Source organism: Strix aluco, chromosome W (genome assembly GCF_031877795.1).
Source record: "Strix aluco isolate bStrAlu1 chromosome W, bStrAlu1.hap1, whole genome shotgun sequence".
NCBI lineage: Eukaryota > Metazoa > Chordata > Aves > Strigiformes > Strigidae > Strix > Strix aluco.
The window spans coordinates 44,411,030-44,438,518 of NC_133970.1; the positions used below are offsets into that span (position 1 = coordinate 44,411,030).

A 27,489-nucleotide genomic window follows, 5' to 3' on the forward strand; every position below is an offset into this window, starting at 1 on the left:
TTTGTAGAAGAAAAGTTTCCCCGTGCTTTTCGTTGTACTAAGTTTGATACACAGCTGGGATTGCTTTCCTTGTCAGCAGAGAGAGATTCCCAGGGAGATTAGCTGACTGAGCTGGTAGTAAGGTTCCTAGAATGGGAAAGGTTGAATACTTTTAAAGGTACTAATACTGTTGGTGAAATAGATGTGTTAATATGGTGCAAGGTGATGAAAACATAGTCAAAGAAGGAGACCCAGTGATTTCAGAGAAGACACTTGGAAGTTAACATTCCTAGATGTATGTGTTTATAACATAATAGTCTTAAAAAAACATACAGATAAACTGCTTTTCCTACAAACATCTGTCTTCAGTGCACAGGATGAATGACTCAGAGTTGTACAGTGACATATTCTATTCTCTGCAGACCCTCTTTGATTTGTTTGAAAAGTTGAAGGTGAGTCAGGGGATTTAGGGAAAGGGGGGGGGAAAAAAAAATCTGACTTCCGAGAGGTCTAATTGTGTTTTACCCACTGCCTTTGTCACAGAGTTTCTGTAGTGATAAACAATCTTGATGGAAAACAGCAGAAATAGCCACCGACTGGGTGTTTCTTATGTTCTGGATGTTTGCTGTGAGACCTTGTAGCTCAGGCTGTAGACAAATTGAGTGCTCATAGCTGTAACTGAAGTTGATGGGAGTTAAGTTTAAATTTAAGGGCTAAAAATGCAGGGTTTAAAAGGATCAAATGATGATTAATGTGGTTAAGTAGACCAGTTAGGGGACACATCAGCCTTTCTTCAAGTGTGAAATATAAATAGTAATCTTCCAAACTAAATAGAAGTAGAGTATCTCTGCTTCTTTGTTTAACTTAATTATGTCAGGCAGACTGCCTAGGAGAGCAGATAATTGGCACCTTCTTGGTGGAGCAGAAAAGGGGGGAGGAAGCAGATTGTGGTGGGTTGACCTGGCTGGATGTGCACACCAAGCTGTTCTTTCACTCCCCCTCCTCAGCTGGATAGGGAAGAGAAAATATGAGAAAAGATTTGTGGGTTGAGATAAGGACAGGGAGATCACTCAGCAATTGCTGTCACGGGCAAAACAGACTTGACAAGCCACCCCTGTAACACATGCCACCCCCCACCCCCCCCCGCCCCCAAATCTTGCCACACAAACCCAATACAGAGATGATTATAAATAGAGAGATAAGATGGTTAATCTCTATGGGATAGGGAAAGTAATATAATTGCTTTCAGATAGAGAAAACTATAATGCATTGTGAGAAATGCATCTTTGAATCTACAATTTTTAATATCTAGTGGAGTTATTAATGTTAGTTTCTGTGCTTCTCTTTTGAAGAACAGAGCTGAAAAGTCAGTGATAGAATGGTTGCTTTTGAAAAGAAACCTCTGTCCTTTACCAGTTATATCAGTTCATGTATTGTTTAGCTTCACTTCTGCAATTTCTACAATGGCATTAGTGTGTTATATGAAATACTCTTTGTTTTGGAAAGCTTATATGTGGATACAGAACATAAAGAGGTTTTGCTGGTTCTTGTGTAGATACCTTGATGTATTGGGTTTGCACGGCAAGGTTTTGGTAGCAGGGGGGCTACAGGGGTGGCTTCTGTGAGAAGCTGCCAGAAGCTTCCCCCAGGTTTGATAGAGCCAGTGCCAGCCGGCTCCAAGATGGACCCACTGCTGGGCAAGGCTGAGCCCATCAGTGATGGTGGTAGCACCTCTGGGAGAACATATTTAAGGTGGGGAAAAAAACCCCTGCAGCGAAAACAGCAGCTGGGAGAGAGGAGTGAGAATATGTGAGAGAAACAACTCTGCAGACCCCAAGGTCAGTGAAGAAGGAGGGGGAGGAGGTGCTCCAGGTGCCAGAGCAGAGATTCCCCTGCAGCCCCTGGTGCAGCCCATGGTGAGGCAGCCGTGCCCCTGCAGCCCAGGGAGGGTAACGGTGGAGCAGATCTCCACCTGCAGCCCGGGGAGGGTAACGGTGGAGCAGATCTCCACCTGCAGCCCGGGGAGGGTAACGGTGGAGCAGATCTCCACCTGCAGCCCGGGGAGGGTAACGGTGGAGCAGATCTCCACCTGCAGCCCGGGGAGGGTAACGGTGGAGCAGATCTCCACCTGCAGCCCGGGGAGGGTAACGGTGGAGCAGATCTCCACCTGCAGCCCGGGGAGGGTAACGGTGGAGCAGATCTCCACCTGCAGCCCGGGGAGGGTAACGGTGGAGCAGATCTCCACCTGCAGCCCAAAGAGGACCCCACGCCAGAGCAGGTGGATGTGACCTGAAGGAGACTGTGACCTTGTGCAGATCCTGTGCTGGAGCAGGTTCCTGGCAGGACTTGTGGCCCTGTGGAGAGAGGAGCCCACGCTGGAGCAGGTTTGCTGGCAGCACTTGTGACCCCGTGGGGGACCCACACTGGAGCAGTCTGTTCCTGAAGGACTGCACCCCATGGAAAGGGTCCATGCTGGAGCAGTTTGTGAAGAGCTGCAGCCCGTGGGAAGGACCCACATTGGAGCAGTTCATGGAGGACTGTCTCCCGTGGGAGGGACCCCACGCTGGAGCAGGGGAAGAGTGTGAGGAGGAAGGAGCAGCAGAGACATCCTGTGATGAACTGACTGCAACCCCCACTCCCTATCCTCCTGTGCTGCTTGGGGTGGGGAGGAGGTAGAGAAGGCAGGGGTAAAGTTGAGCCCAGGAAGAAGGGAGGGGTGAGGGGAAGGTGTTTTAAGATTTAGTGTTGTTTCTCTTTACCCTACTCTGATTTGATTGGTTGTAAACTAAATTAATTTCCCCAAGTCGAGTCTGTTTTGCCTATGATGGTAACTGCTGAGTGATCACCCTGTCCTTTCATTATATTTTCTCTCCCTTTTTCCAGTTAAGGGGGAATGATAGAATGGCTTGGTGGGCAACTGGCATCTAGCCAAGGTCAACCCACCTGTCCTGGTTTCGACCAGGATAGAGTTAACTTTCCCTGGGTTGAGAGGGAGCACAGCTGGAGGGCCGGTCCGGACCAGTCATTGGAGTATTTCATACCATGTGATGCCATGCCCAGGGATACAGGTGGGCGCGGGCTCTCTCGGGCGGGCGCCGTTTTCAGGTTCCGGTGCGGTCGCGTGTTGCTGGGGGGGGGGGGGGGGGCGGTCGCCACGCTCGGTAAGTCACTGCTGCATCTTACCCGTTCCTTTTTTGGACTCGCTATTGTTACTGTTGTTCTCTTGGTATATTTAGTAAATGCTTTCTTTTTATTCAACCCACGAATTCTCTTCTTTTTGTCCCTCCCCTATTTCACCAGGGAGGGGGGAGGTGAACAGCTGGCCATGTGGCGTCTGGCTGCCGGCTGAGTATATATAGATATCTGTTTCTAAGATTCAATCCCTTTTCCTAAATGAGCTTTTGGAAAGGAAGTCCTATTACATATATATGTATACACATAGATATCTTTTTAGTAGTAGAAGCTAATTTTCAAGAATAAGCATAGGCAGGTTTGAGAATTGCTGTCCTGCCAGATCACTGTTTTGCAGTCAACATTGGTAGTCAGGACAGTTTTTGGCACATGTCAAAATAATGAAGAAACCTTCTGAAAGACCTCAGAAGTCTGTGGCACCGCACAATAAAGAAAAACTTCTTACTCTAGTCATAATCCAGCTATGTCATTAAAGAGTGTATTAACTGGCTGGTGCTAGTAATTATTACCCTTTTATTCCCTGCTCAGCCAGATGAGATTAGAAATATATTTGCCCTTTAAGTTTGGTTTAGTTCTTACAAATCAAGTATTAGGGCTAGTGATAAACATTTTTGTAATCTTTTAAAATTAATGTTTAACACATAGTTTCACTTGTCTGTCAAATGCTAATACATGTTTTTATATGCACCTGTACATCAAAGTGTGTGTATTTATACATACGCCAGTGCATGTGTTGATATAACTTCTATCCTGTCTGTAGCACGTTGAGCAGATTTTAACTTAATCTTTTTTGTTAACAGAATATCTTTACAAATCATACCCTGGATGTGAATGTAAGATGGTTAGCTGTGCTGTACTTCAAAAATGGAATTGATCGCTACTGGAGACGGGTCGCACCACAGTAAGTTCTAATTTTCTTCCACTTAACCTTCTATGATAGGTTTTGTTACACTTTCCAAACTGGAAAACAGCAAATTCCTTGGTTGATAGAAGTTACTTTAGAATTTATGGTGAAATTGATAAAATGTTTCAACATTAGGACTCATAAATGAACCAGTCTGTTTTCATAGTACTTCTTACAACTCTGTTCATGTTTTACTTTTAAAAACTGAGTTGGAAGTCTTTTTCATAGATACCAGATTTTGAAGTGATGTGATAAGCATGATACAGTTAACACCTGGACTTTCAGATAGTGGCAGATGTGATGCGGGAGATATGGACAGTGCAGACTATCAGTGTGATTAAGCAATGCCAATTTTATTATGGTGGAGTGCAGGAGATAAACGCATGCAAATGATCACACGGTGATTATGCAATGCCTACTTTAATATGGTGGACAAGCCTTTTATAATGCAGGTGAGAATCACATGATAAAATCACATGGTACAATTCTTTCTGATTGGACAGTTAGCTTTGCACATGCTCCTTAAGCTCTCTTCTGATTGGCTGAGAACTGCCACCTCGACATTGTACAAACTTCTTCTCTGCCCAGACCCACACCCTGAAGTTGTTTAACTTCCTGGGTTCTTCCTCATTCTTCCAGGGTCATTCCCTCATCACATCCTCGCCGAAGCTGAGGCTTTGCCAGTCTTGCTCATATGCAGGATTGCTCACATGTCCATTTTCTCGCAGGGACTCCTTCTGAATCCCCACAATGTGAAAGGTAGGGAGTCTGTTGGAGAGATTACTAAGGAGACATTTAATTTAAGTTGATTCAAAACTTGTACTGAATATATATGTGAGAAGCAGTAGCTATCACAATAGGAAGTTCTGATCTTCATTTTTTTGTGGTTCTGATATGTGGGTTCTGATAATGCATGACAAAAAGTTCTCCAAAGAAGCTAAAAATCTATCCAGTGTTCTTGAGTACCAAATAATTTACTTAAAAGTTACGAACAGTGCTATTATAATTTGTGATACCTACAGAACTATATACTTTTCAGTGTTCTGTGTGTAGTTCTTTTTTTTTTTTTTTTTTTTCTTTAAAAAGTATATGTAATTTCAAAAAGGGTGTCCTGGTTTGTTGCTCCAGTCTCCAGTGGGCAGTTCCCCAGACAGAGCAAAAGGTCTGATCTTATTCCTGATCCTATGGAAAAAAATTCTAATTTGTTTTTACAAGTGAGTAGAGAATCCTACGATGAGGACTAGAGGGGCCTTGTCTCCAGCCAGGGGGAGGAGAGAGATAACTGGGTTTCCTGGACTGTGTGGGTCTGATGGCCTGACACATCAGACCCACAGGAGTATAAGGCTCTAGTAGATACTGGTGCGCAGTGGACTCTAATGTCATCAAGTTATAAAGGGGCAGAACCCATTTGTATTTCTGGTGTGACAGGGGGGTCTCAACAGTTGCCTGTATTGGAGGCTGAGGTGACCCTGACAGGGAATGAGTGGCAAAAGCACCATAATACAAACTGGAGTCAAAGGCAGCCAAGTGGTACCCCACAATTGATATTGCCAACGCATTTTTCTCCATCCCTCTGGCAGCAGAATGCAGGCCACAGTTTGCTTTTACCTGGAGGGGTGTCCAATACACCTGGAATCGGCTGCCCCAGGGGTGGAAACACAGCCCCACCATCTGCCATGGACTGATCCATGCTGCACTGGAACAGGGGGAAGCCCCAGAACATTTACACTACATCGATGACATCATTATATGGGGTAATACAGCAGAAGAAGTTTTTGAGAAAGGGGAGAAAATAATCCAAATCCTTCTGAGAGCTGGGTTTGCCATAAAGCAAAGAAAGGTCAAGGGACCTGCACAAGAGATTCAGTTTTTAGGAGTAAAATGGCAAGATGGATGTTGTCAGATGCCAATGGAGGTGATTAATAAAATAACAGCTATGTCCCCACCGACTAACAGAGAGGAAACACGAGCTTTCTTGGGTGTTGTGGGTTTCTGGAGACTGCACATTCCAAATTACAGTCAGATTGTCAGCCCTCTCTATCAAGTGACTCGGAAAAAGAATGATTTTATATGGGGCCCGGAGCAGCGACAGGCTTTTGAGCAAATTAAGCAGGAAATGGTTCATGCAGTAGCCCTCGGGCCAGTTCGGACAGGACAAGATGTTAAAAATGTGCTCTACACTGCAGCCGGGAAGAATGGCCCTACCTGGAGTCTCTGGCAGAGAGCACCAGGGGAGACTCGGGGTCGACCCCTGGGGTTTTGGAGTCGGGGATACAGAGGATCAGAAGACCGCTATACTCCAACCGAAAAGGAGATACTGGCAGCATATGAAGGGGTCCGAGCTGCTTCAGAGGTGATCGGGACTGAAGCACAGCTCCTCCTGGCTCCCCGACTGCCAGTGCTGGGCTGGATGTTCAAAGGGAGGGTCCCCTCTACACACCATGCAGCCGATGCCACGTGGAGTAAATGGGTCGCATTAATCACACAAGGGGCTCGAATAGGGAGCCCCAGCCATCCGGGAATATTGGAAGTGATCACAAACTGGCCAGAAGGCAAAGATTTTGGAATGGCACCAGAGGAAGAGGTAGCACTTGCTGAAGAGGCCCCACCATATAATAAACTACTGGATAACGAGAAGCGATGTGCCCTGTTTACTGATGGTTCTGTTGCATTGTAGGAAAGCATTGGAGGTGGAAGGCAGCTGTGTGGAGCCCTTCAGTCTCCTTCAGTCGCTGAAGCTGCTGAAGGAGAAGGTGAATCAAGTTATTTTGCAGTGGTGAAAGCCATCCAGCTGGCCTTCAATATCACTGAGCGAGAAAGGTGGCCAGTGCTCTGTCTCTACACTGACTCATGGATGGTGGCCAATGCCCTGTGGGGGTGGTTACAGCAATGGAAACGGAGCAACTGGCAGCGCAGAGGCAAACCCATCTGGGCTGATGGATTATGGCAAGATATTGCTGCTCGAGTAGAGAATCTGGCTGTGAAAGTACGCCATGTAGACGCTCACGTACCCAAGAGCGGGGCCACTGAAGAACATCAGAACAACCAACAGGTGGATCAGGCTGCCAAGATCAAGGTGGCTCAAGTAGATCTGGACTGGCAACATAGGGGTGAACAATTTATGGCTCGCTGGGCCCATGACTCCTCAGGCCATCAGGGAAGAGATGCAACATATAGATGGGCTCGTGACCGAGGGGTGGACTTAACCATGGATGCTATTGCACAGGTAATCCATGAATGTGAGACATGTGCTACGATCAAGCAAACCAAGTGGTTAAAGCCCATTTGGTATGGAGGACGATGGTCAAAATATAAATATGGGGAGGCCTGGCTGGTTGATTATATCACGCTCCCACAAACTCGGCAAGGCAAACACTCTGTGCTTACAATGGTGGAAGCAGCCACCGGATGGTTGGAAACATCTTACATGCCCCATGTAGCACTGCCCGGAACACTGTTCTGGGCCTTGAAAAGCAAGTCTTGTGGCAGCATGGCACACCAGTAAGGATTGAGTTAGATAATGGGACTCATTTCTGAAAGAACCTCATAGACTCTTGGGCTATAGAACATGGCCCTGAGTGTGTATATCACATCCCTTATCATGTGCCAACCTCTAGGAAAATTGAGTGGTACAGTGGACTGTTAAAGACTACACTGAGAGCAATGGAGGGTGGAACTTTCAAACACTGGGACGTGCATTTAGCAAAAACCACCTGCTTAGTCAACAATATAGGATCTGCCAATTGAGCTGGCCCTGCCTAATCAAAACTTTTGCATACTGTAGAAGGGGATAAAGCCCCTGTAGTGCACATAAAATATACTAGGGAAAGCAGTCTTGGTTATTTTTGCCTCAGGCAAAGGCAAACCTATGTATGGGATTACTTTTGCCCAAGGACCTGGGTGCACTTGGTGGGTAATACAGAAGGATGAGGAAGTGCAATGAGTACCTCAAGGGGATTTGATTTTGAGTGAGGATAGACGATGAATTGAATTGTATGATGATAATTGCTATATAACACTGTATATCATCACTTCTATGCTGGCTGTATGCTATATCAAGGCTATTACAGTAAAAATTATCTAGATTAATGAAGATTGAACTTTGATGAAAGTGAGCAAAGTGCAGTGATAATAGAACGAGACAAGCAGAGCGGTGATGGAACCAGAATTGGTTTCTGCATGCAACAGTCCAATACAACACAACATCTTTCCTGCCCTGAAAACTTATGACAGATGGATCTCAGAGTTCATGAACTAAATGAACTCAATGGACCTTTTATAAAGATGGCCCATAAGAATGATATCTGTGTGTGTATTTCAAGAGGCAGGAAAGGTGGTCGTGATTAACTGGAATGTACTGAAAAGTGTGGGACCTGAGCATGACATAAATGGTATAGATATTATCCTGGTTTCAGCTGGGATAATTTTCTTCCTAGTAGCTGGTACAGTGCTGTGTTCTGAATTTAGTGTGAGAATAATGCTGATAACACGCTGATGTTTTAGTTGTTGCTAAGTAGCGCTTATCCCAAGTCAAGGATTTTTTGGTTTCCTGTGCTCTGCCAGTGAGGTGCACAAGAAGCTGAGAGGGAGCATGGTGCAAACTAGCCAAATGGATTTTCCATACCATATGACATCATGTTCAGTATATAAACTGGGGGGAGTTGGGCCAGGAGGGGCAGAGTGCTGCTCAGGGACTGGCTGGGCATTGGTCGGTGGGTGGTGAGCAATTGCATTGTGCATCACTTGTCTTCTCTTGGGTTTTATTTCTCTCTCTTTTTGTTATCTTCCTTTTCATTACTGTTATTATATTTCAATTATTAAACTGTTCTTATCTCAACCCATGAGTTTTACTTTTTTTTTTTTTTTTTTTTTCCTAATTCTCCTTCCCATCCCACTTGGGAGTAGGGGAGAAATGAGCTAGCAGCTGTGTGGTGCTTAGTTGCTGGCTGGGGTTAAACCACAACAAAGAGTTTCAATTTTCTTTCACTGCTCTCAGGAACTAAGAAAGATCTAGAATCTAGCTAGTCTAGGCCTAGACTAGCACCTCTTAGATGTTAGTAACATAAATATGTGGGACATCATTGTCTGGTTGTATAGGGTGAAAATTAGAATTTCGGGTCCAGTTTTTATGGATCATGATTCTAAGCTAGTTCAGAAGGTATGGTGTGATTTTCACTGTGTTTGTTTGAGAAAGCTTAATGTATTTTGCCTTACATTGTAGGCCTTTTCGAAGATCTGAATTTATGTGGCAAAAAGAGTGAAAAGTGATGAAATCCTGCATCTTTCTTAAATTCTTACACATTTCAAATAGTGTAATACTCCATTATTATGTGAAGCACTGGAATTTTTCTATATGTGTATTAGCATACGATTGCAGAACATCTGCAAGCATTCAGACTCTCTTTTCCAAAAGGAAAATACCATCTTGTGCATGGAAGGTGGCATATGTCTTTGACATTTCTGGTTAAAGTAATGAGATAATGTTGTTTACGTTACTGGTACTTAGCAAGCATTAGCTGAAACAATTAAAATATAGTGTTCCAATTTGTTATTTTTTTTAGATAGATATTAGTAGCGCTTCTGGTGGAAAAAAATCCATGGTTCATTTCCAGCAGAAGTAATGACTACAGTTTTGTTTGACCCAAAGTAAAAATTGAGTAAGTCTTTCAATGTACTTTCCTTGTTGCAAGTTTAATGTGATTAAAAATAAAATTGGCTACTATTAAAGATTACATGGGGTAAATCTATATCAGATTTCCGCTACAAGTCCATTTGTTTTCCTCATTTCTAATTTTTCTAGCACAAATTTAATGCTATTAAAATATGAAATAAATTTTAAAAATCGTTGGTTGCTGTTAGATTCTATGAGGTAAATTGGTATTACATTTCCACTCTATGTCAAATTTTTTCTCCCAATTTCTAACTTTCTTTCTGAATTTCTCATATGTGATATCTTGGCAGTATTTTGCGCTCACCCAGATCACTTTTCTCATAGTAGAATGTGTTGAGGATGTTTTGAGAAACAATGCTTTTAAGCTGTAATTTCTCAGTCGATTGTTTTGTGAACCAGTTGCATTTTGGATACCATTATTTTTTTGAAGGTTACATTGTACAGGCTGTAGTTTTGTTGTCATTGCAAAATTCTTGTCTTTCACTTCATCTCATATCTCACATCAGCAGCTGTCCCACATCCATCTATGGTAGGACCTTGTCCTGGTTTTGACTGGGATAGAGTCAATTTTTCTTCTTAGTAGCTAGACTAGTGCTGTGTTTTGGATTCAGTATGGGATTTGGTATGAGAAGAATGCTGATAATACACTGATGGTTTTAGTTGTTGCTAAGACATCAAGGACTCTCCAACTTCCCATGTCCTGCCAGTGTCCCAGTGCACAAGAAGCTGGGAGGGATCACGGCCAGCGCACCGGACACAAATTGGCCAATGGAATGTTCCATATCATGTAATGTCATGCTCAGTATAGAGAGGCAGGTCAGACGGGAAGGAGGGGGTTCTTTCTTGCTTCCAGGATTGCGATTGTGGGATCTTGGTATGTTGGATCGCTGGCTGAGTATCAGTTGGTGGGTGGTGAGCAATTGCATTGTGCATTACCTGTTTGTACTTTCTATTATTGTTACTGTGTTATTCTGTTTCAATTATTAAACTGTTTTTATCTTAACTTATGAGTTGCCCTACCTTCACCCCTCCAGTTCCTTCCCCCATCTCCTGTGGGGGGAGGGTGAGTGAGCTGCTGTGTGGTGTTTGGCTGCTGGCTTTAAACCACGACATACCTCAAAGCTGTTCTGATCTACCCAGCCTGTTTGGTAGTGCAGATGTTAGATTTGGAGGTGACTGATTTCTGCTGACTCTTGAAAGCAAAACCTGTGTCTTTTCTCAGTGGGATTGCACACTCATGTCTATCTACTTTACTCAGCTGTTGATTTTCACAAAATTAAGGAAAAATCATATACCATTGACACTTCTGCTCTTTGCCAAATTTAGTTGAAATTTGATAGGTAGTTTGAAAAATTATGAGAATTGGAGGAGGGTTCTTGCAGACAGATGTTCATATAACCTTGCAGACATTCATATAACCTTAATTCCTTAGTAAATAAGAGATAAAGATGGTTTCTTTTAGAATTATTTGTCTTGAATACTGATGTACTTGTGAATAACTTTCAATCTCCAAGAACTTTCCAAATAAGTTAAATGTCTGTGTTGTACAAGTGTGCTGAAATTAATTTCAATTGAACCAGGCAGGGCTAGCTTTACCTTTCTTGTGCTGAGCATTTGTGGTTTCTCAGCTACTGATACTACTACAAAACAGGAAAATTTTAAGATGATACGTTTTTTGGAGAGTACAGTAGTTGAGTGTTTCATTCTTCTAAAATACATAGCTACAGAACAGTGAATACAAACAACTTTTTTTTTTTCCTCTTGATAGTGTGATCCTTGTGAAATATGCTTTTTACACATGTTCACCAATGTTGTCTGTCCAATTCATGCTACTTGTTCTCTACCTATCTTGGATTTAAAGCAGCATTTTCCAGTGCGAGTGATTTTAGAGATGGGCATATGAACTTTCTCTCTCCTTTTTCCTCAGGCAGCTTTCTGGATTGCTGTGGAGAAGAATCTAGGGTTGTCATAGCCTCTTTTCAGGCACTGTTCGGCCTATTTTTTTTTTTTTTTAATTATCAGCCTCCTCAAGGTGGTCTCACTTCATGTGTTTTTGGTTTCTTCAGAAATGACTTTTCTTGAACGCGAGTGCTATTGAGAATTCCTTTTCCTGAACATGTTTTTGATCTTTATAGAGAATTACTGTTAATTTCTGTCTCTTTTGGACTTTGTTCTTTGATTTGATTACTGTGTTAGCATCTTTAATAATACTTCTCAAGTCTGTGTATGTGTTTATAACTATATATAACTCTTCAGATTTGGATTTCTGTTTTATAAAACAGTAGATCTTAAAAAAAGCTCCAAAAGAACTTTTAAAACCTTTGGGTACATGGTACACCATACCACAAACACAGAAAAAGATCAGAAACTTTGAAATTGCAGATTGGGGAAGACTACAGCATACAGACTTCTCTAGAAGAACTTGTTTTAATTTTTTGTTTGGTGTGATTCAGTGCTGAAGAGAAATAACTTACTGAATGATATACATTCTTCCTAACTTTTGTTCTGGCTATAACTTTTGTATGGAGTTGTGGGCCTTGGAATGTATTAGAGGAGGGTAAAGATACTGTTATCTGTGGATGTGTCTATGAATTCTGGAGTGGGTAAGCATGTAGCTGATGATTTGGTGTCCAACAGACGTCACTGTCGTATTATTTAAATGGTAAATTCCTCCATCCTCTGGTGAATGGTTAGAGATTCTTCAATACCTGTCACATAAAAGTTGTATACTACTTGCATCCTTATTAATGTCTGTATCGGGTCTGCCTGAGCCAGAATTGGTTTTCCCCTGTAGCAGCCCCCATGGTGCTGTGTTTGATGCTGGGAGCTGGCAGGGTGTTGATAGCACCCTGGTGGTGTGGCTACTGCTGAGTGGTGCTTACACAGCACCAAGGCTCTTTCCGACATTTCCCCCCCCACAGTGGGACGGGGTGGGCAAGATCTTGGGAGGGGACACAACCAGGACAGCTGACCCCAACTGACCAAAGGGATGTTCCAGACCATCTGACGGCTGCTCAGTATAAAGCTGGGAGAAAGGAGGAAGGGGGTGGGGTCACCCTTGGTCCTCCGAGGCAACCCCTCCGCGTATGGGAGCCCTGCTTCCTGAGAAGGCCCGACATCGCCTGTTCATGGGAAGTAGAGAATAAATCTGTTTGCTTTTTTTTTGCTTCCGTGTGTGGACCTTTGCTTCACTTTGCTTATATTAAAACTGCTTTTGTTTTACCCACAAGGGTTGTTTGTTTTTCCTATCTTATTTTCTTTCCCTTCTTTGCCCTGTTGAGAAAAAAAGGGGGAAGGGGGAAAGTGATAGTGTGACTTGGTGGGTACCTGGCATTTAGCCAAGGTCAAACCACCACACTGTCTTAATTTTTTTTCATTTTTCTTTGCTAACTTTGCCTATCATAAGCTGTATTTGAGGAGTTCATCCTCACAGATGTTTTCTTTTTCTTCCTTTGTTTTGTTCATAATGTCAAAAGCTTAATTTTTATTTATAGTAAGTAATGAATTTAATGCTTGCTGCTCTTGGAATATGTATATCATATGATTGAGAGAAAATATAATTAAGGGAAGAGCTGTCATGAGTTCACAATGTAAATGAAATAATATAGTTGAATGGGGTTTTTTTCTTTACAAAACAGGTTTTTAGGTGCTTTTTGTTATCTCTGAAAGTGAGTTATTGTACAAGCTATGTTTAATATTAGATTTCTTAATAGTAGCTTGGAACTTTTAGAAATGATTCAGAGTATGCTTGTACATCTGAAAATCATATACTGCATATGTGTATTTAAAAGAGCTAGGCATTATAGAAACTTATTTTCTTAAAATGTCATCTAGTGGCTTCAGATTAATAACTGCAATAGTTCCCTGCAGAAAAACTTTTACAAGTTGTGGTGGTTTAGGCCCTGCCAGGGTCTGAGACCACGCGACCACTGCCCCTCCCCCACAAAGGGAGTGAAATACAAAGCCCCAGTCTGAGATAAGGAGAGGTTTAATACAACAGAGCAACAGCAACACAACAAACAATAACAATAACAGTAACAACAATGGACAGAGCAAGGTATGTACCGATACAGCAGTGAGAGAACCGGCTGCGCCAACCCATGCACTCACCGATTCTTCCCGCGCTCTGGCCCCCGGACGTGACATCAGCATGGTATCTGAATAACCCCGCTAGAGCTCCCCCCCACTGCAGGGGAAACTTAACCCTATCCTGGCTAAACCAGGACATTACTGTAGAAATTTTTATAAACTTTACACAAAATGTTTTAGGTATAATTTCACTTCATGTAAAAATGTCTTAGCGCGTAAATCTTGCTAAGAAGTCATTCAGATTTGGTTCCTGAATGCTATAAATTACCTTTGAAAAGAAGATTTAGTGTGCACTTCTGAGCCACCAATGAAACAATAAATTGGCCCCCTTGTGTGCTGTAGTTAGATGGTCAAAACCAAAGCCTTAACATTCTAAGGAACCTGAAGGTACACAAGTCCATGGGACCTGATGAGATGCATTTGAGGGTCCTTAGGGAACTGGCGGATGAAGTGGTGTGTTCGGTTTGTGTGTGGCAGGGGTTTTTGGTAGTGGGGGAGGGGGCTACAGTGGTGGCCTCCTGTGAGAAGCTTCTCGAAGCTCCCCTGGCTCCAAGTCGGACCTGCCTCTAGCCAAGGTCAGGCCAATTAGCAGTGGTGGCTGCACCTCTGCGTTAATGTATTTAATGAAGGGGAACCTGGAATAAGGGGTGGGAGTTGAGGGGGATATCTATGAAAACACTAAGAACACTAAGGTCAGTGGAAGAAAGGAGGAAGGGGGAGTGGTGCACTGGAGCAGAGACTGCCCTGCAGCCCGTGGAGGTCACTGGTGGAGCAGATGCCCACCTGCAGCCTGTGGAGGACCCTGTGACAGAGCAAGTGGCTGGGCCCAAGGAAGGCTGGGACTCTGAGGGGAGCCCATGCTGTTGTAGTTTGGCACTGAGAGGACTGACTCCCCTGAGAGGGACCCTATGCTGGCCACAAAGGACTGTTGTGGTTTGAGCCCAGAGGGCAACTGAGCACTACGAAGCTTCTTGCTCACTCCCTCCCCCCCTGGAATGGGAAGGAGAAAATAAAACAAAAGGCTTGGAAATCAGTATAAGGACAGTGAGGGATGGCTCACCCATTATGGTCACAGGCAAAAGACAGACTTGTTAGGGGAAGAAAAAGAACATCAATTTAATTCTAACACTAACAATAGCAACAACACTTAAAAGAGTAGGACAGCGAGAAGTATAACCACATCTTGGAAACACCTTCCCCTCCACCCTTCCCTTCTTCCCGGGCTTAGCTTTGCTCTCAATTTCTCTACCTCTTCCCCACAAGCAGTGCAGGTGGGCAGGGAATGGGGGTTGGAGTCAGTTCATCAGATGTTGTTTCTGCCGCTCCTTCCTCCTCAGGGGGAGGACTCCTCACACTCTTCCCCTGCTCCAGCATTTTGAAAAAGGGGGGAAAAAAAGAAGACATGGGGAACTGTAGGCCAGTCAGTCTCACCTCTGTACATGGCAAGATCATGGAGCTGATCCTCCTGGAAACTATGCTAGGGCACATGGAAAATAAGGAGGTGATTGGTGACAGCCAACATGGCTTCACTAAGGGCAAATCGTGCATGACAAATTTGGTGGCCTTCTACAACGGGATTACAGCACTGGTGGATAAGGGAAGAGCAACTGATGTCATCTACCTGGACTTCTGGAAAGCATTTGACACTGTCCTGCATGATATCCTTGTCTCTAAACTGGAGAGACACGGATCTGATGGATGGACCACTCAGTGGATAAGGAATAGGCTGGATGGTCACACTCAAAGAGCTGTGGTCAATAGCTTGATGTCCAAATGGAGAGCAGTACCAAGTTGCGTTCCTCAGGGGTTGGCATTGGGACCAGTGCTGTTTAACATCTTTGTTGGAGACATGGACAGAGGGATTGAGCTCACCCTCAGCAAGTTTGCCAACGACACCGAGCTGTGTGGTGCAGTCGACACGCTGGAGGGAAGCGATGTGCCATCCAGAGGGACCTGGACAGGCTGGAGAGGTGGGCCCGTGCAAACCTCATGGAGTTCAACAAGGCCAAGTGCAAGGTCCTGCACATGGGTTGGGGCAATCCCAAGCACAAATACAGGCTGGGATGTGAGTGGATTGAGAGCAGCCCCAAGGAGAAGGACTTGGGGGTATTAGTGGATGGAAAACTGACTATGAGCCAGCAATGTGCGCTCACAGCCCAGAAAGCCAACCGTGTCCTGGGCTGCATCAAGAGAAGTGTGGGCAGCAGGGCGAGGGAGGGGATTCTCCCCCTCTACTCTGCTCTCGTGAGACCCCACCTGCAGTGCTGGGTCCAGCTCTGGGGGCACCAACATAAGGAGGACATGGACCTGCTTGAGCGGGTCCAGAGGAGGCCACGGAGATGATCAGGGGCCTGGAGCACCTCCCCTATGAGGACAGGCTGAGAGAGTTGGGGTTGTTCAGCCTGGAGAAGAGAAGGCGCTGAGGGGACCTTATAGCGGCCTTCCAGTGCTTAAAGGGGCTACAGGAAAGGGGGGAGAGACTCTTTATCAGGGAGTGTAGGGCTAGGATGAGGGGTGACAGTTTTAAACCTATGCTCTTTCAGTTTAGATTAGATGTAAGAAAGAAATTCTTCCCTGTGAGGGTGGTGAGACACTGGAACAGGTTGCCCAGAGAAGTTGTGGCTGCCCCCTCCCTGGAAGGGTTCAAGGCCAGGTTGGATGAGGCTGAGCAACGTGATCTAGTGGAAGGTGTCCCTGTCCGTGGTGGGGGGGGGTTGGAATTAGATGATCGTTAAGGTCCCTTCCAACCCAAACTATTCTATGATTGTACAATTTGGGATATCGTGAGTACTTGTGTTATATAGAGGGGGAAAAAAATTAAAAACTAAGAAATTCTTGGAAATGTTTGATCTTAGGATAAATCGTATCTCTGTTTTTTATAATTTTGAGATGAATATTTAGTATTTGTCTAGATTAGTATAAAAGCTGTGTTATAGGGAACTTCAGGTATTGTTTTAAATCTCACTTATATAAAACTAGTAGGTTAGTGTCTGTGTTAATGAAGATCAGACAACAGGAAGTGGTTGTATTAACGTGCTTATTCTTAATTCCCAGTTACTAGACTTCATTTGAGATGTGATAATTGCACGCATGCTTCTAAATCATTGCAGTGTTAGGTGAAACAGTTTCATCTAAACAACCTTGAGGGATAATTTAAGTCTTTCTAGGTGCTATCAGTAAATGAATGTGTTTGGGGTTTTTTCCTGATTGTGTAATCTATAAATACCAACAAAGCATTTTTTAAAGCAGATTGTTATGTTTCTTGCCCAGAAATTTAAAGAAAATTACATGGGTCATATAAAGTCTGAAGTAGTAAACAAGTGATATGATACTGTAACTTGTAGTCTTAAACTGATAGAGTTCACTTAAAAGGAAATATAAAGATACCATAAAGCTTCACCTGAATGAAAATTAACCTTTATGGCTTAGAATTTATCCTTCTTATTACTTTTCCTTGTATTTTTTTGAAGACTTTCAATGTATTTTTCACTCAGGTACAATTTTCAAAGGATCTGGATTTTTAAGTGTAGCTATATGACTTTCTTGGTAGTAAGTAGAAAAGGATTATTGATTTTGCAAAAAGAGCTATCATCTGATACCATGATTGCCTTATACTGGGCACCTTTTGTCATTATCCATTAGTATATATGAGCAAAGGCATGCTCGAATCAGGAATTGTCATGTTAATAACTGTATAATAAATGCCTAAGAACAGTAAGTTTTATGATTTGTATAGTTTTCCCTTATTTTCATAGTTTATCTCTGTACCTTACACTATCTGTGAACTTTTTCTTTTTCCATTTGTGTTTACAAAGGTCGCATCCAAAACCTGATGTTATTAGGCCTCATAAATATTTATGTTTCACTGTTCTCTCTCTTTTCAAACATCTTTGAGATAGTGGAAAAAGAAGGGATGTTCTCTTGATAGTTTATCAAACTGAAATACATTAGTTTCAAGAAAATGGTGTGTAAAAGTAAACTTCATCTGGTCAAACACAGATGAAAATGATCATTTTACTTCTGTGTCTAGTAGTAGTTGCAAAGTAATTCCAAATATGTATTAATAGTTGGGCTTTATTGAAAATGAAATGATCTTATAATAAATATATCCTAACAGTGGTCTTTCTGAAGAAGAAAAAATTACATTGCGTGCTGGACTTATCACCAACTTTAATGAGCCAGTGAATCAGGTTAGTGATGAATGATTAATTATTACTCTCCTAGCAAATGCTTGTATTGGTATATAATTTGGTTTCTTTCTTTACAAAGTGTTTAATAACAATAATAAAATCAACAAGTTATAATTTACATTTTGCCTTTCAAAGAGATCTTTATGTTGAAGTGAGAGCCTGTCTCCCAGCCCTTTTCCATAGATCATAGTTCAACATGTTTTGTCTCTTTGGTTTGTTTTTTTTGTTGCAGTGATAGTTTATGTTGTCCCTTGCTGTTATGCAACCATTTGGTGAAATGTTTCAGGGAATGGATGTAGCTCAAAAATAACTTCTCCCCTCCCCTTGATTGATTTTCTTTTTTCAGCTTTATCTGTTCTCTGAGCTGACTCCCAGTATAGCCATACAAGGAAGTGTGGTGGTGGTGTAGCAGGAATGAGCTGTTAAGAATGCTGCTGCATAAACCCACCTAAAGCAGCATTGCTGTCAGGTGTCTAATCACAGCATCAATGAATTTAAATAGGCATAATAAAGCTTCAGTATAATAGTGTCTTAATATATTTAAAGTAACTAATTTTAAGGTACTGTTTTGATTGCAATAAGGATTTATTGTTAAATTGAGTTTATAGCTAATGTTAGGGGCTCAGACTATGCACATGCTAGATGAATCAGTCTTTCTGCTAACATTCTTGCTCATGTAAGTATGAGATTCTGAAAGAAATTATTTGCTAATATTTTAAGCTAGGTGTTAAAAAATTAAGAAAACAAAAATGATTTGCATAAGGTAAAGCTTAAAAGGAAAAGGTATAGCAAACAAAATTCAATTCTGCAGACAGTTCGGTTTCAACTTCTCAAGATTCATCGATAGGATTAATGTTATTTGTAGGATTAGAGCAATATATCAAAATTAGGATAATTTATTCTTTTTAGAAGTAATTTGTGCAATGATAATTTTGACTAGAAATTAAAGGGTTTTTTTATTTCAAATACAATTTTTAAAATGCAATAGGCATAGAAAATATCTTTAAATTTGTAGCATAGGTATAGTTACAATGTAAAAAATATGACCAAAGATTGCCTCTTTATTTCAACCAAAAAGAACTATGAAGTATGTCATGTTGGACCATAAAGTGTGTTTCATTTATGCTACTACTAAGTAGTACAAAATTTATCAAATATTTAATTTTGAAATGGTTGCATGATATTTGTATTTCTAAAAACCTAATGTTAACTGCATTGTACATAAAGCAATTCAAACTTTTTATCAATAATTTCTCCATACTTTCATTAGTATTTAATCAGTTTGCCTTCTAATACAATAGTATGATATATTTTATATTAATAAATTCCACTGCTGATGAACAGTTAGGCAATTCTGAGACTGTAGTTGCAGGCTGAGATTGGACATTAAGACTAGCAGCTTTATGTATTTATTTGTGTATACTTATGACATATTTGGGATGTAGTCTTTTAAGATGTGGACAATTGTTTTATTTTATGTCAGGAGCCTGCTCCTAAATGATTGCCCAAGCAATTGTTTTGATATTGAAGTGTGTTTATGGAGACTTTATTGATGCTCATTTAAAGTGTGGGGCATGATTTATGAACCACAAATGAGCAGCACAAAATATTATGCTGCTGTGGTGGGTTGACCTTGGCTGGATGCCAGGTGCTCACCAAGCTGCTCTATCACTCTCCCTCCTCAGCTGGATGGGGAGGAGAAAAATGGTGAAAGGCTCATAGGTGGTGATAAGGACAGGGAGTTCACTCTCACCAATTACCATCATGGGCTAAACAGACTTGACTTGGGGAAATTAATTTATTACCAATCAAATCAGAGTAGGGTAATGAGAAATAAAACCAAATCTTAAAACACCTTCCCCCCACCCCTCCCTTCTTCCCGGGTTCAACTTCATTCCTGATTTTCTCTAACTTCCCACCCCGAGCAGTGCAGGGGGAAGGGGAGTGGGGGTTGCAGTCAGTTCATCACACATTGTCTCTGCTGCTCCTTCCTTCTCACTCTCTTCCCCTGCTACCGCATGGGGTCCTTCCCACGGGCTGCAGTTCTTCACAAACTGCTCCAGCATGGACCCTTTCCATGGGGTGCAGTCCTTCAGGAACAGACTGCTCCAGTGTGGGTCCCCCACGGGGTCACAAGTGCTGCCAGCAAACCTGCTCCAGCGTGGGCTCCTCTCTCCACAGGGCCACAAGTCCTGCCAGGAACCTGCTCCAGCACAGGATCTGCACAAGGTCACAGTCTCCTTCAGGTCACATCCACCTGCTCTGGCGTGGGGTCCTCTTTGGGCTGCAGGTGGAGATCTGCTCCACCGTTACCCTCCCCGGGCTGCAGGTGGAGATCTGCTCCACCGTTACCCTCCCCGGGCTGCAGGTGGAGATCTGCTCCACCGTTACCCTCCCCGGGCTGCAGGTGGAGATCTGCTCCACCGTTACCCTCCCCGGGCTGCAGGTGGAGATCTGCTCCACCGTTACCCTCCCCGGGCTGCAGGTGGAGATCTGCTCCACCGTTACCCTCCCCGGGCTGCAGGTGGAGATCTGCTCCACCGTTACCCTCCCCGGGCTGCAGGTGGAGATCTGCTCCACCGTTACCCTCCCCGGGCTGCAGGTGGAGATCTGCTCCACCGTTACCCTCCCCGGGCTGCAGGTGGAGATCTGCTCCACCGTTACCCTCCCTGGGCTGCAGGGGCACGGCTGCCTCACCATGGGCTGCACCAGGGGCTGCAGGGGAATCTCTGCTCTGGCACCTGGAGCACCTCCTCCCCCTCCTTCTTCACTGACCTTGGGGTCTGCAGAGTTGTTTCTCTCACATATTCTCACTCCTCTCTCCCAGCTGCTGTTTTCGCTGCAGGGGTTTTTTTCCCCACCTTAAATATGTTCTCCCAGAGGTGCTACCACCATCACTGATGGGCTCAGCCTTGCCCAGCAGTGGGTCCATCTTGGAGCCGGCTGGCACTGGCTCTATCAAACCTGGGGGAAGCTTCTGGCAGCTTCTCACAGAAGCCACCCCTATAGCGCCTCCCCCCCCCCAACCTTTCAATGCAGCCATGTATCCTGTGCTTTCTTTGCTAACATGCTTTAGTGGTAAGGTTCTTTGGGCACTGACAGCTGGTGACTGCAGAAAGGTATTTCAGTCCACTTCCCCTGTTCCCCAATCCATGTTGTAGGTATCTTGATGTTTCCTTTCAGAGGTACCTTTCTTTTCGTCCCTAGTCTGGTTGATATGCCTGAAGTTTGATATCTTGTGTTCCTGGTAAGTGTTCTTTTCCAGTTACAGATACTTCATAACGCAGTCGATATCTGCTTGTGCTTTCTGCATCATTGAAGGTAGAAAAATTATGACCCTTGTTTTTTTCTTTTATATATACAACCAAAAAATATGAGAATTGGATATAGTATTGTGATGTGATGATTTGAGCTGATTTCTCGGGAGGGGGAGAAGAAAAACAGAACATATTATATGTTGGGAGCATAATTTCCATGCCTTCTGAAGGTATTTACTACATGGAGAGAACAGAGAGGAACAAAATACTCCTTGAAATATATGACAACAGATATATATTTTTTTTTTCTTCCACCTAAAAAGCCAGGTGTTGAGAAAAAAGTACTCTTAGTGTCCCTGTAGAGGTTGCTTCTAGTATCAAATATGAAAAAGAGTTTATTTGGTCGGGCTTCATGTGAAACGGTTAACTAAGCAGTAAAGGAGGGCATGGTTATCCTTTCTTATGCCTGTAAGTTGCTTGGATTCCCTTTTATAGCATCAAAAGGTAATTTCTTCTCTAGCACTGAAGTGTAGTGGTTGTTGTAAGGTTATATGTAGAAGGTAACAGTGTAAGGTAACAGCTTCACTAAGGTTATCCAGTCAAGGATCTTTTCAATGTGAACAGTATAAGAATGGGGAAAACAATAACAACATGAGGTTTTTGGATATTTGAGGTGGGGTGGGATTATGTGGGACTATAGAAAATTTATTAAGGAATGTTTAGAAGGGAGTTGGGGAGGTGCAAAGTGGGGGAATAGACAGAGGTATAAAAAGGGCCAGTTATGTAAACCATTGCTGGTCAGCACCCATGTCTGAACAAGCCCTGCACCTGATCACCGCAGTCTGTCCTATCTTCTGGTTAAATCCCTTAAATTCTGTGTTATCTCACTCTGGTCTGTGTGCATGCTGCAAGAACTAGGTGTCAGCTGGTGGCAAGACTGGCATAAGTGGGATTTGATGCCAGCAACTGAAGTCAGAAGGGTGGGGGGGATGGAGTGGTGTACAGTGTCCCTGGCCTATAGTGTGAGGATCTGGAGCAAGTGCAAGTCTTGGCTTCAGCCGCCACGATGGGACTGCAGTTTATAAGCCAGTTTAGGGGGGAAGGAATGTCTGTCTAAAAGCTCAAACCCAGGTATAGCAGAAATAAGGGCGATATATATTCAGCAGTATATATTTCTTTTTGTAGAAAGCAATAGAAAATATCACTAAGTAAAAAGTGGTTCCCAAATATCTGTTTCTGCATTTATGTGATTTCTAGAACAAATAACTTTAGTGGTCCTTATGTAAAATTGACTTTGTGGTACCTGTGTTTTTGTTTTTCTTTTTGCAGATAGCCACTCAAATCTCTGTACTGATTGCTAAAGTTGCCAGAGTGGACTGCCCAAGGCAATGGCCAGAACTTATACCCACTCTTCTAGAATCTGTGAAAGTCCAGGACAGTCTTCAACAGCACAGAGCATTACTTACCTTTTCTCATGTTACAAAGACCCTGGCATCCAAACGACTTGCTGCAGATAGGAAACTTTTCTATGATGTAAGTAATGCAGTATTGTAGAACATGCAAGCAACTTATTTTACATGCTTGCCACTGCCCGTGGTTAGCTGGCAGTGCATTTAAGGTAGATATGTTGACCTTAATGTCTGCCTTTGAAACAGAAATGCTCTTACTTTGGTGGGTATATGTACAATATGAAATAATTGGAAGTAAGTTTCTAGGTGAAATGTTTGAGATCTTTATTAATTTTGCATGCAACTTGAGTGTTATTTTAATAACTTGTGTTAAGAAGCAGAGCTTCGTCTACAGCACAATAGATGCATAACAGCTTTATGGATTCATAATTCAGTATAGTCTTTAAAAAACACTGGGTTTTGGACTTCCATACCACAGTATTTTGGCTTTTATCATCAGTGGGAATGTTTATGATTGGGGTTCTTCCAGATCAACTTTTTTCTCCAGGTTAATTAAAAGATAAGATGTGAATGCAAATGCCAAATCTTGTCTCATGCAGCTTACATTCTCCATTGTAAGAATCCATTGATTAGAACACAGATTTACCTTTGGCTGTAGGCTGTTGCATCTCCAATCCAATTTTACAGTTTTTAATTTTACAGTTAGCTGAATTTAGGGAGTTAAATACCTTTTCCAAGCATGTTATATTTGAATTTTCAAAACTTCATTTTATTTCTTCATTTTAAAGAAAAGTTTATAGAGCAGATAATGAAGTATATTTTTGAAGGTTTACCTATTCATATATGTAGAAAATTTTTTCTGGCAGTGAAATCATTAAGGTGACATTTTAGTCATTAGGAGTCTAAGGAACTGAAGGCTGGTTCCTGTAATAGGACAGGACTGAGATGATATGTTGCTATGAGATGTGTGTGTGTAGGAACAGTGTTTTTCTCTCTGCGCCATATATAGGTATTGATGAATATAATCTCTGTGTAGGAAATATTTGTATTTATATTTTGAAATTTATTAGGCTATTATGTAGATCTGACTACTTGTACAATACTGGTTTTGGTATATTCACAGGTATTTATTCCAAAGAAATAAAGAAAGAGTGAGTTAATGACTTGTTTTCTAGAGCTCTTCTAAATCAAGATGTTGCTTTTTCAGCCTGGATATGCAGCTGTAAATACTGTTAATGCTCAAAGATATAGCCAAAAAAACCTAATAATCAAAACCCAACTACAAAGCCCCACCTTCATGAGATAGCCAAATCCATACCATCTCAATACAGGGACAGAAAGGAATTTATAGGTCATAAGGTCCAGTATTTGTTGTTAAAGTTGTCATGTCCAACAGTACCTTTGCTGTATTTCCACCATCTTACCAGGCACAAAAAGAGCTCAGTTACCTTCAGTCATTTTTGCGTTTTGAAGAAACTTATTAAGTTTGTATGAACCTTTTTCCTTATGGAATGCAATTTGGTTTGGTATTGTCTTTGTATATTCTTTTGTTTGGAAAATGAGACAACTTCAGATGTGAAGAAAAGGCTCATAACAATTTTTTTTTTAGATTTGTAAGGCAGTTCTCATAAAAAAAAAAATTGAAATTTCATTCTAATAAGCATACTCTTTAAGCAGTCTTTTTATGCTTAAATGTTGGTTTTTAACTTGTGCATATGTTCAGTATGCAGAGTTCTTCTATCATCTGATTTGAAATAAATGACAGTTTTTAGTGCATCTATTTTCACTGTGTTATGAATATTGTGTGTGTTCAGTTTTTTGACCTTTAGGTGGGAAAAGGAAATTTTCTGAGCATCTGGCATTACGGGGTTCATATTTAAGGATTTTTTTTTAAAATTTATTTTTAATAATGGCAAAATTTAACAACTTTGACATCTGCTTCTTCTGTCTCCTGGTAAAGGGAATTCACATCTGTGGAGTGGCATGTGAATTCTCTTGGACAGTTGAAATACCTTTCTCATAGAATGTAGCCATTAGAAGCTAAAAGTTCTAAAAGGTTAAGTAACAGATTGCAAACTTTTCTTGATACTTTCAAATAAGTAGTTACAAAGGGTATTTCAACATTTTTTTAGTTCAACTTTAGAAACACTTGATACATTTTTCATGTAACATGATACTTGAAAATTATGAGGTCATGCTTACAGGTAAAGCGTGTTTCTGCTGTCTCACCTTTACTCAGTCAAAGGAACTAAATAAGCAGGTAATATGTGCTTTTGATTCTATTGATCGAACATGTAGCAGACTAAGTGCAGTTTCTTCCTTCCTCTTTGAAACTGTCAAGTGCTACCATAACTGAATGAGAAATTTTTTATCCTCTGCTTTTGCTTCAAATATCTTTATCAGATAAGCACTGTTTGGAAACTGTGATGTGAATTAAATCTAAGATTTGTTCAGTGCTAGCTAATTAGAAACTATTTGTCATTCTATATTTAAAATAACTTCAGGCAGAAAGTCAGGGTTTGCAGCTATCATCAAAATAAAGTTTCAGTGTAGGCATTGTTCAATACTGTTTTTATTAGATACATGCATGTAACTGCTAACTGTATCCCAGATTAAGCTGATTCAGATGTTAACTATGTTAACTATGCTGTTAGCCAGATTCGTGAAATCAAATATATTGTCGGTCTTTCTTCCTTTTGCAGCTTGCATCACATATTTATAGCTTTGCATATTCCTTGTGGAATCATCATACCGATATATTCCTACAGCAAGTTTGTATAGGGGATGAAACTGCAGCCACAAATTCATTAGAAAAAACCTTGTTGTCATTGAAAGGTAATAATATAGAATAATGTTAAGTATAAGGAATGAAATAAGCTTCTTCACAGTAAATGATCAAGTCCTCTTTGGTAAAGAGTCTTAATATTCTCTAACAAAGCTGTGTCCATTGGGAAAAATAGTAATCTTGGTTTATTTTACCTGTGCCTTTAGCAAGGCAGAAGGTATGGAAGTGGGGAGAAGGTACTCTTGTTTCTCAGTATGTACTGTTCTGATATGTGTGTTGTAAGAAGTCAAAGTCTAGGAGGTGGGAAAGTGGAGGACATAACAGTACGCTTTTTTTTTTGCGTTGTAATTTAGACTTGCATCTATCTTTAAGCACTTAACTGAGGAAGTTAAGCTATGAATTTTGTTGCATTAAGTTCACCTCATGGTCAGTGAAGAAAATAGTCTTAGCAGTCAGTTTAGATTTTAGGTTGATGCTCAAATACTTATCAGTGGGATGAATACATATCCTTACTGTACTTTGCTGTATCGAAGAATTGAGATATTTGGATGTGGGGCTTGCAATTTAGATGATATCAGTCTTGAATTGTTTCAGAACATGCAGCATGTGGCTTTGGTTTACTGGCAGTGATAAATCTGAGAAAATTCGTAAGATGGCTTGTGAACTCTAGTTGACTGTACTTGGCCCTTTTCCTGTTACAAACCTTTCAGAGGGTGAATACTTACAGCTTTTGCAGAATTCTTCATAATTCAATAATTTTTGGAGTTCTCTTCATTCTTTTACACAAAATGTACTGAATTTTAAAGTAATTTCAACAAGATTAGATTCATGTTAGGTATGGTTGAGGCATCCAAAGGCCTAAAATTAAATGTATTTTTTAATTTGGAGAATTGGAAGAAAGGCACAGCAACTGTAACTATAATCATGTTTTGAAATCTGTTGGAACAAGGACTGAGAGATATCTACACAAGCAACTTTTTTTTTTCTTCACCCTAGTCCTTCGTAAACTGACAGTCCATGGGTTTGTAGAACCTCATTGGAGTGTAGAGGTGATGGTAAGTGACATATATCTGTTTCTAGTTCTAAATTAGAAATCTTTTTTGATGATTTCAGGTGTTGTTAGAGCTATGTTTAAAGACAGTTGAAAGGCACACATTTGTGTTATGTAAAGGAAGATCAAGCAACACACTCTCAAATCTGTCCTCTCATCAGTTAAGAACTGTCAGATCCTAGGTAGATCCTAAACGCTGACACCAATGGCATGATGTTTAAAAAAAAAAAAAGTGCCTCTTCCAGTGTACATGTTGCATGGTAGTGATACTCCTGTTCTCTACTGGAAGATGTCTTATGTGTATTCTCTGTCATCATTTGAAGAGGATGTTTTAATGATGAATGTAATGGCATATTTGTCCTATCAAATTCTGTTGATAGGATTTGCCTGATTATGAGATGAAAGCCTGTGGTATGCAGCCCATCTAGGGGGGGGGGGGGAAAAGAAGAAACCAACCCAAACTTCTCCCTTAACCCCAAACACTTCCTGCTTTGTTGGAAGAATTGGGTATCCAACAGCTACATCCCAAACCAGGAAGCTCAGAACAGGAAAGAACTGGATAAGCAGATTGTAAAGCATATGTCTATATTTACATATGCCTCTTTTTATTAGAGATGCTATGCTGTTTGTGTAGTACTAATAAGGTCAGTTTGGATTATCTGTGCAGTCTCCTAGATAGCTAATTATTTGTTTCATGAGGAAATTGCTTGTCCAAGATAATAAATTAGTTTAGTTAAAAGTGATAAGGTGATGTCTAAGCTAGTAACACATCTGAACTGACTTCAATTTGACTCAACTTTCTCCTTGTAATACAGTGCAAAATGAGCTTCATCTTTAAGACATCTACTTATATATTTTTCAGGGTTTTCTACATGCAGTGTTTGAACGGCTAAAACAGTTTCTGGAGTGTAGTAAGTATCTGAATCTTTTTCCTTGTATTGGTTGTTAAATATTAGAAACTG

The 27,489-nt window shown here is 41.6% G+C and overlaps 1 protein-coding gene across 5 annotated transcripts in view; it reads left to right on the forward strand.

Moving 5' to 3' along the window:
- The window catches only part of LOC141917766 (importin-11-like), a 167,007-nt gene that overhangs the window by 19,412 nt on the left and 120,106 nt on the right, over positions 1-27,489 (forward strand). For all 5 annotated transcript variants that reach the window (XM_074811212.1, XM_074811216.1, XM_074811214.1 and 2 more), the window contains exons 4-9: positions 3,972-4,072; positions 17,953-18,025; positions 22,612-22,815; positions 25,394-25,526; positions 26,473-26,531; positions 27,390-27,438. In XM_074811212.1, the coding sequence (XP_074667313.1) occupies positions 3,972-4,072; positions 17,953-18,025; positions 22,612-22,815; positions 25,394-25,526; positions 26,473-26,531; positions 27,390-27,438 (619 nt within the window). The remainder of the gene's footprint in view (positions 1-3,971; positions 4,073-17,952; positions 18,026-22,611; positions 22,816-25,393; positions 25,527-26,472; positions 26,532-27,389; positions 27,439-27,489) is intronic.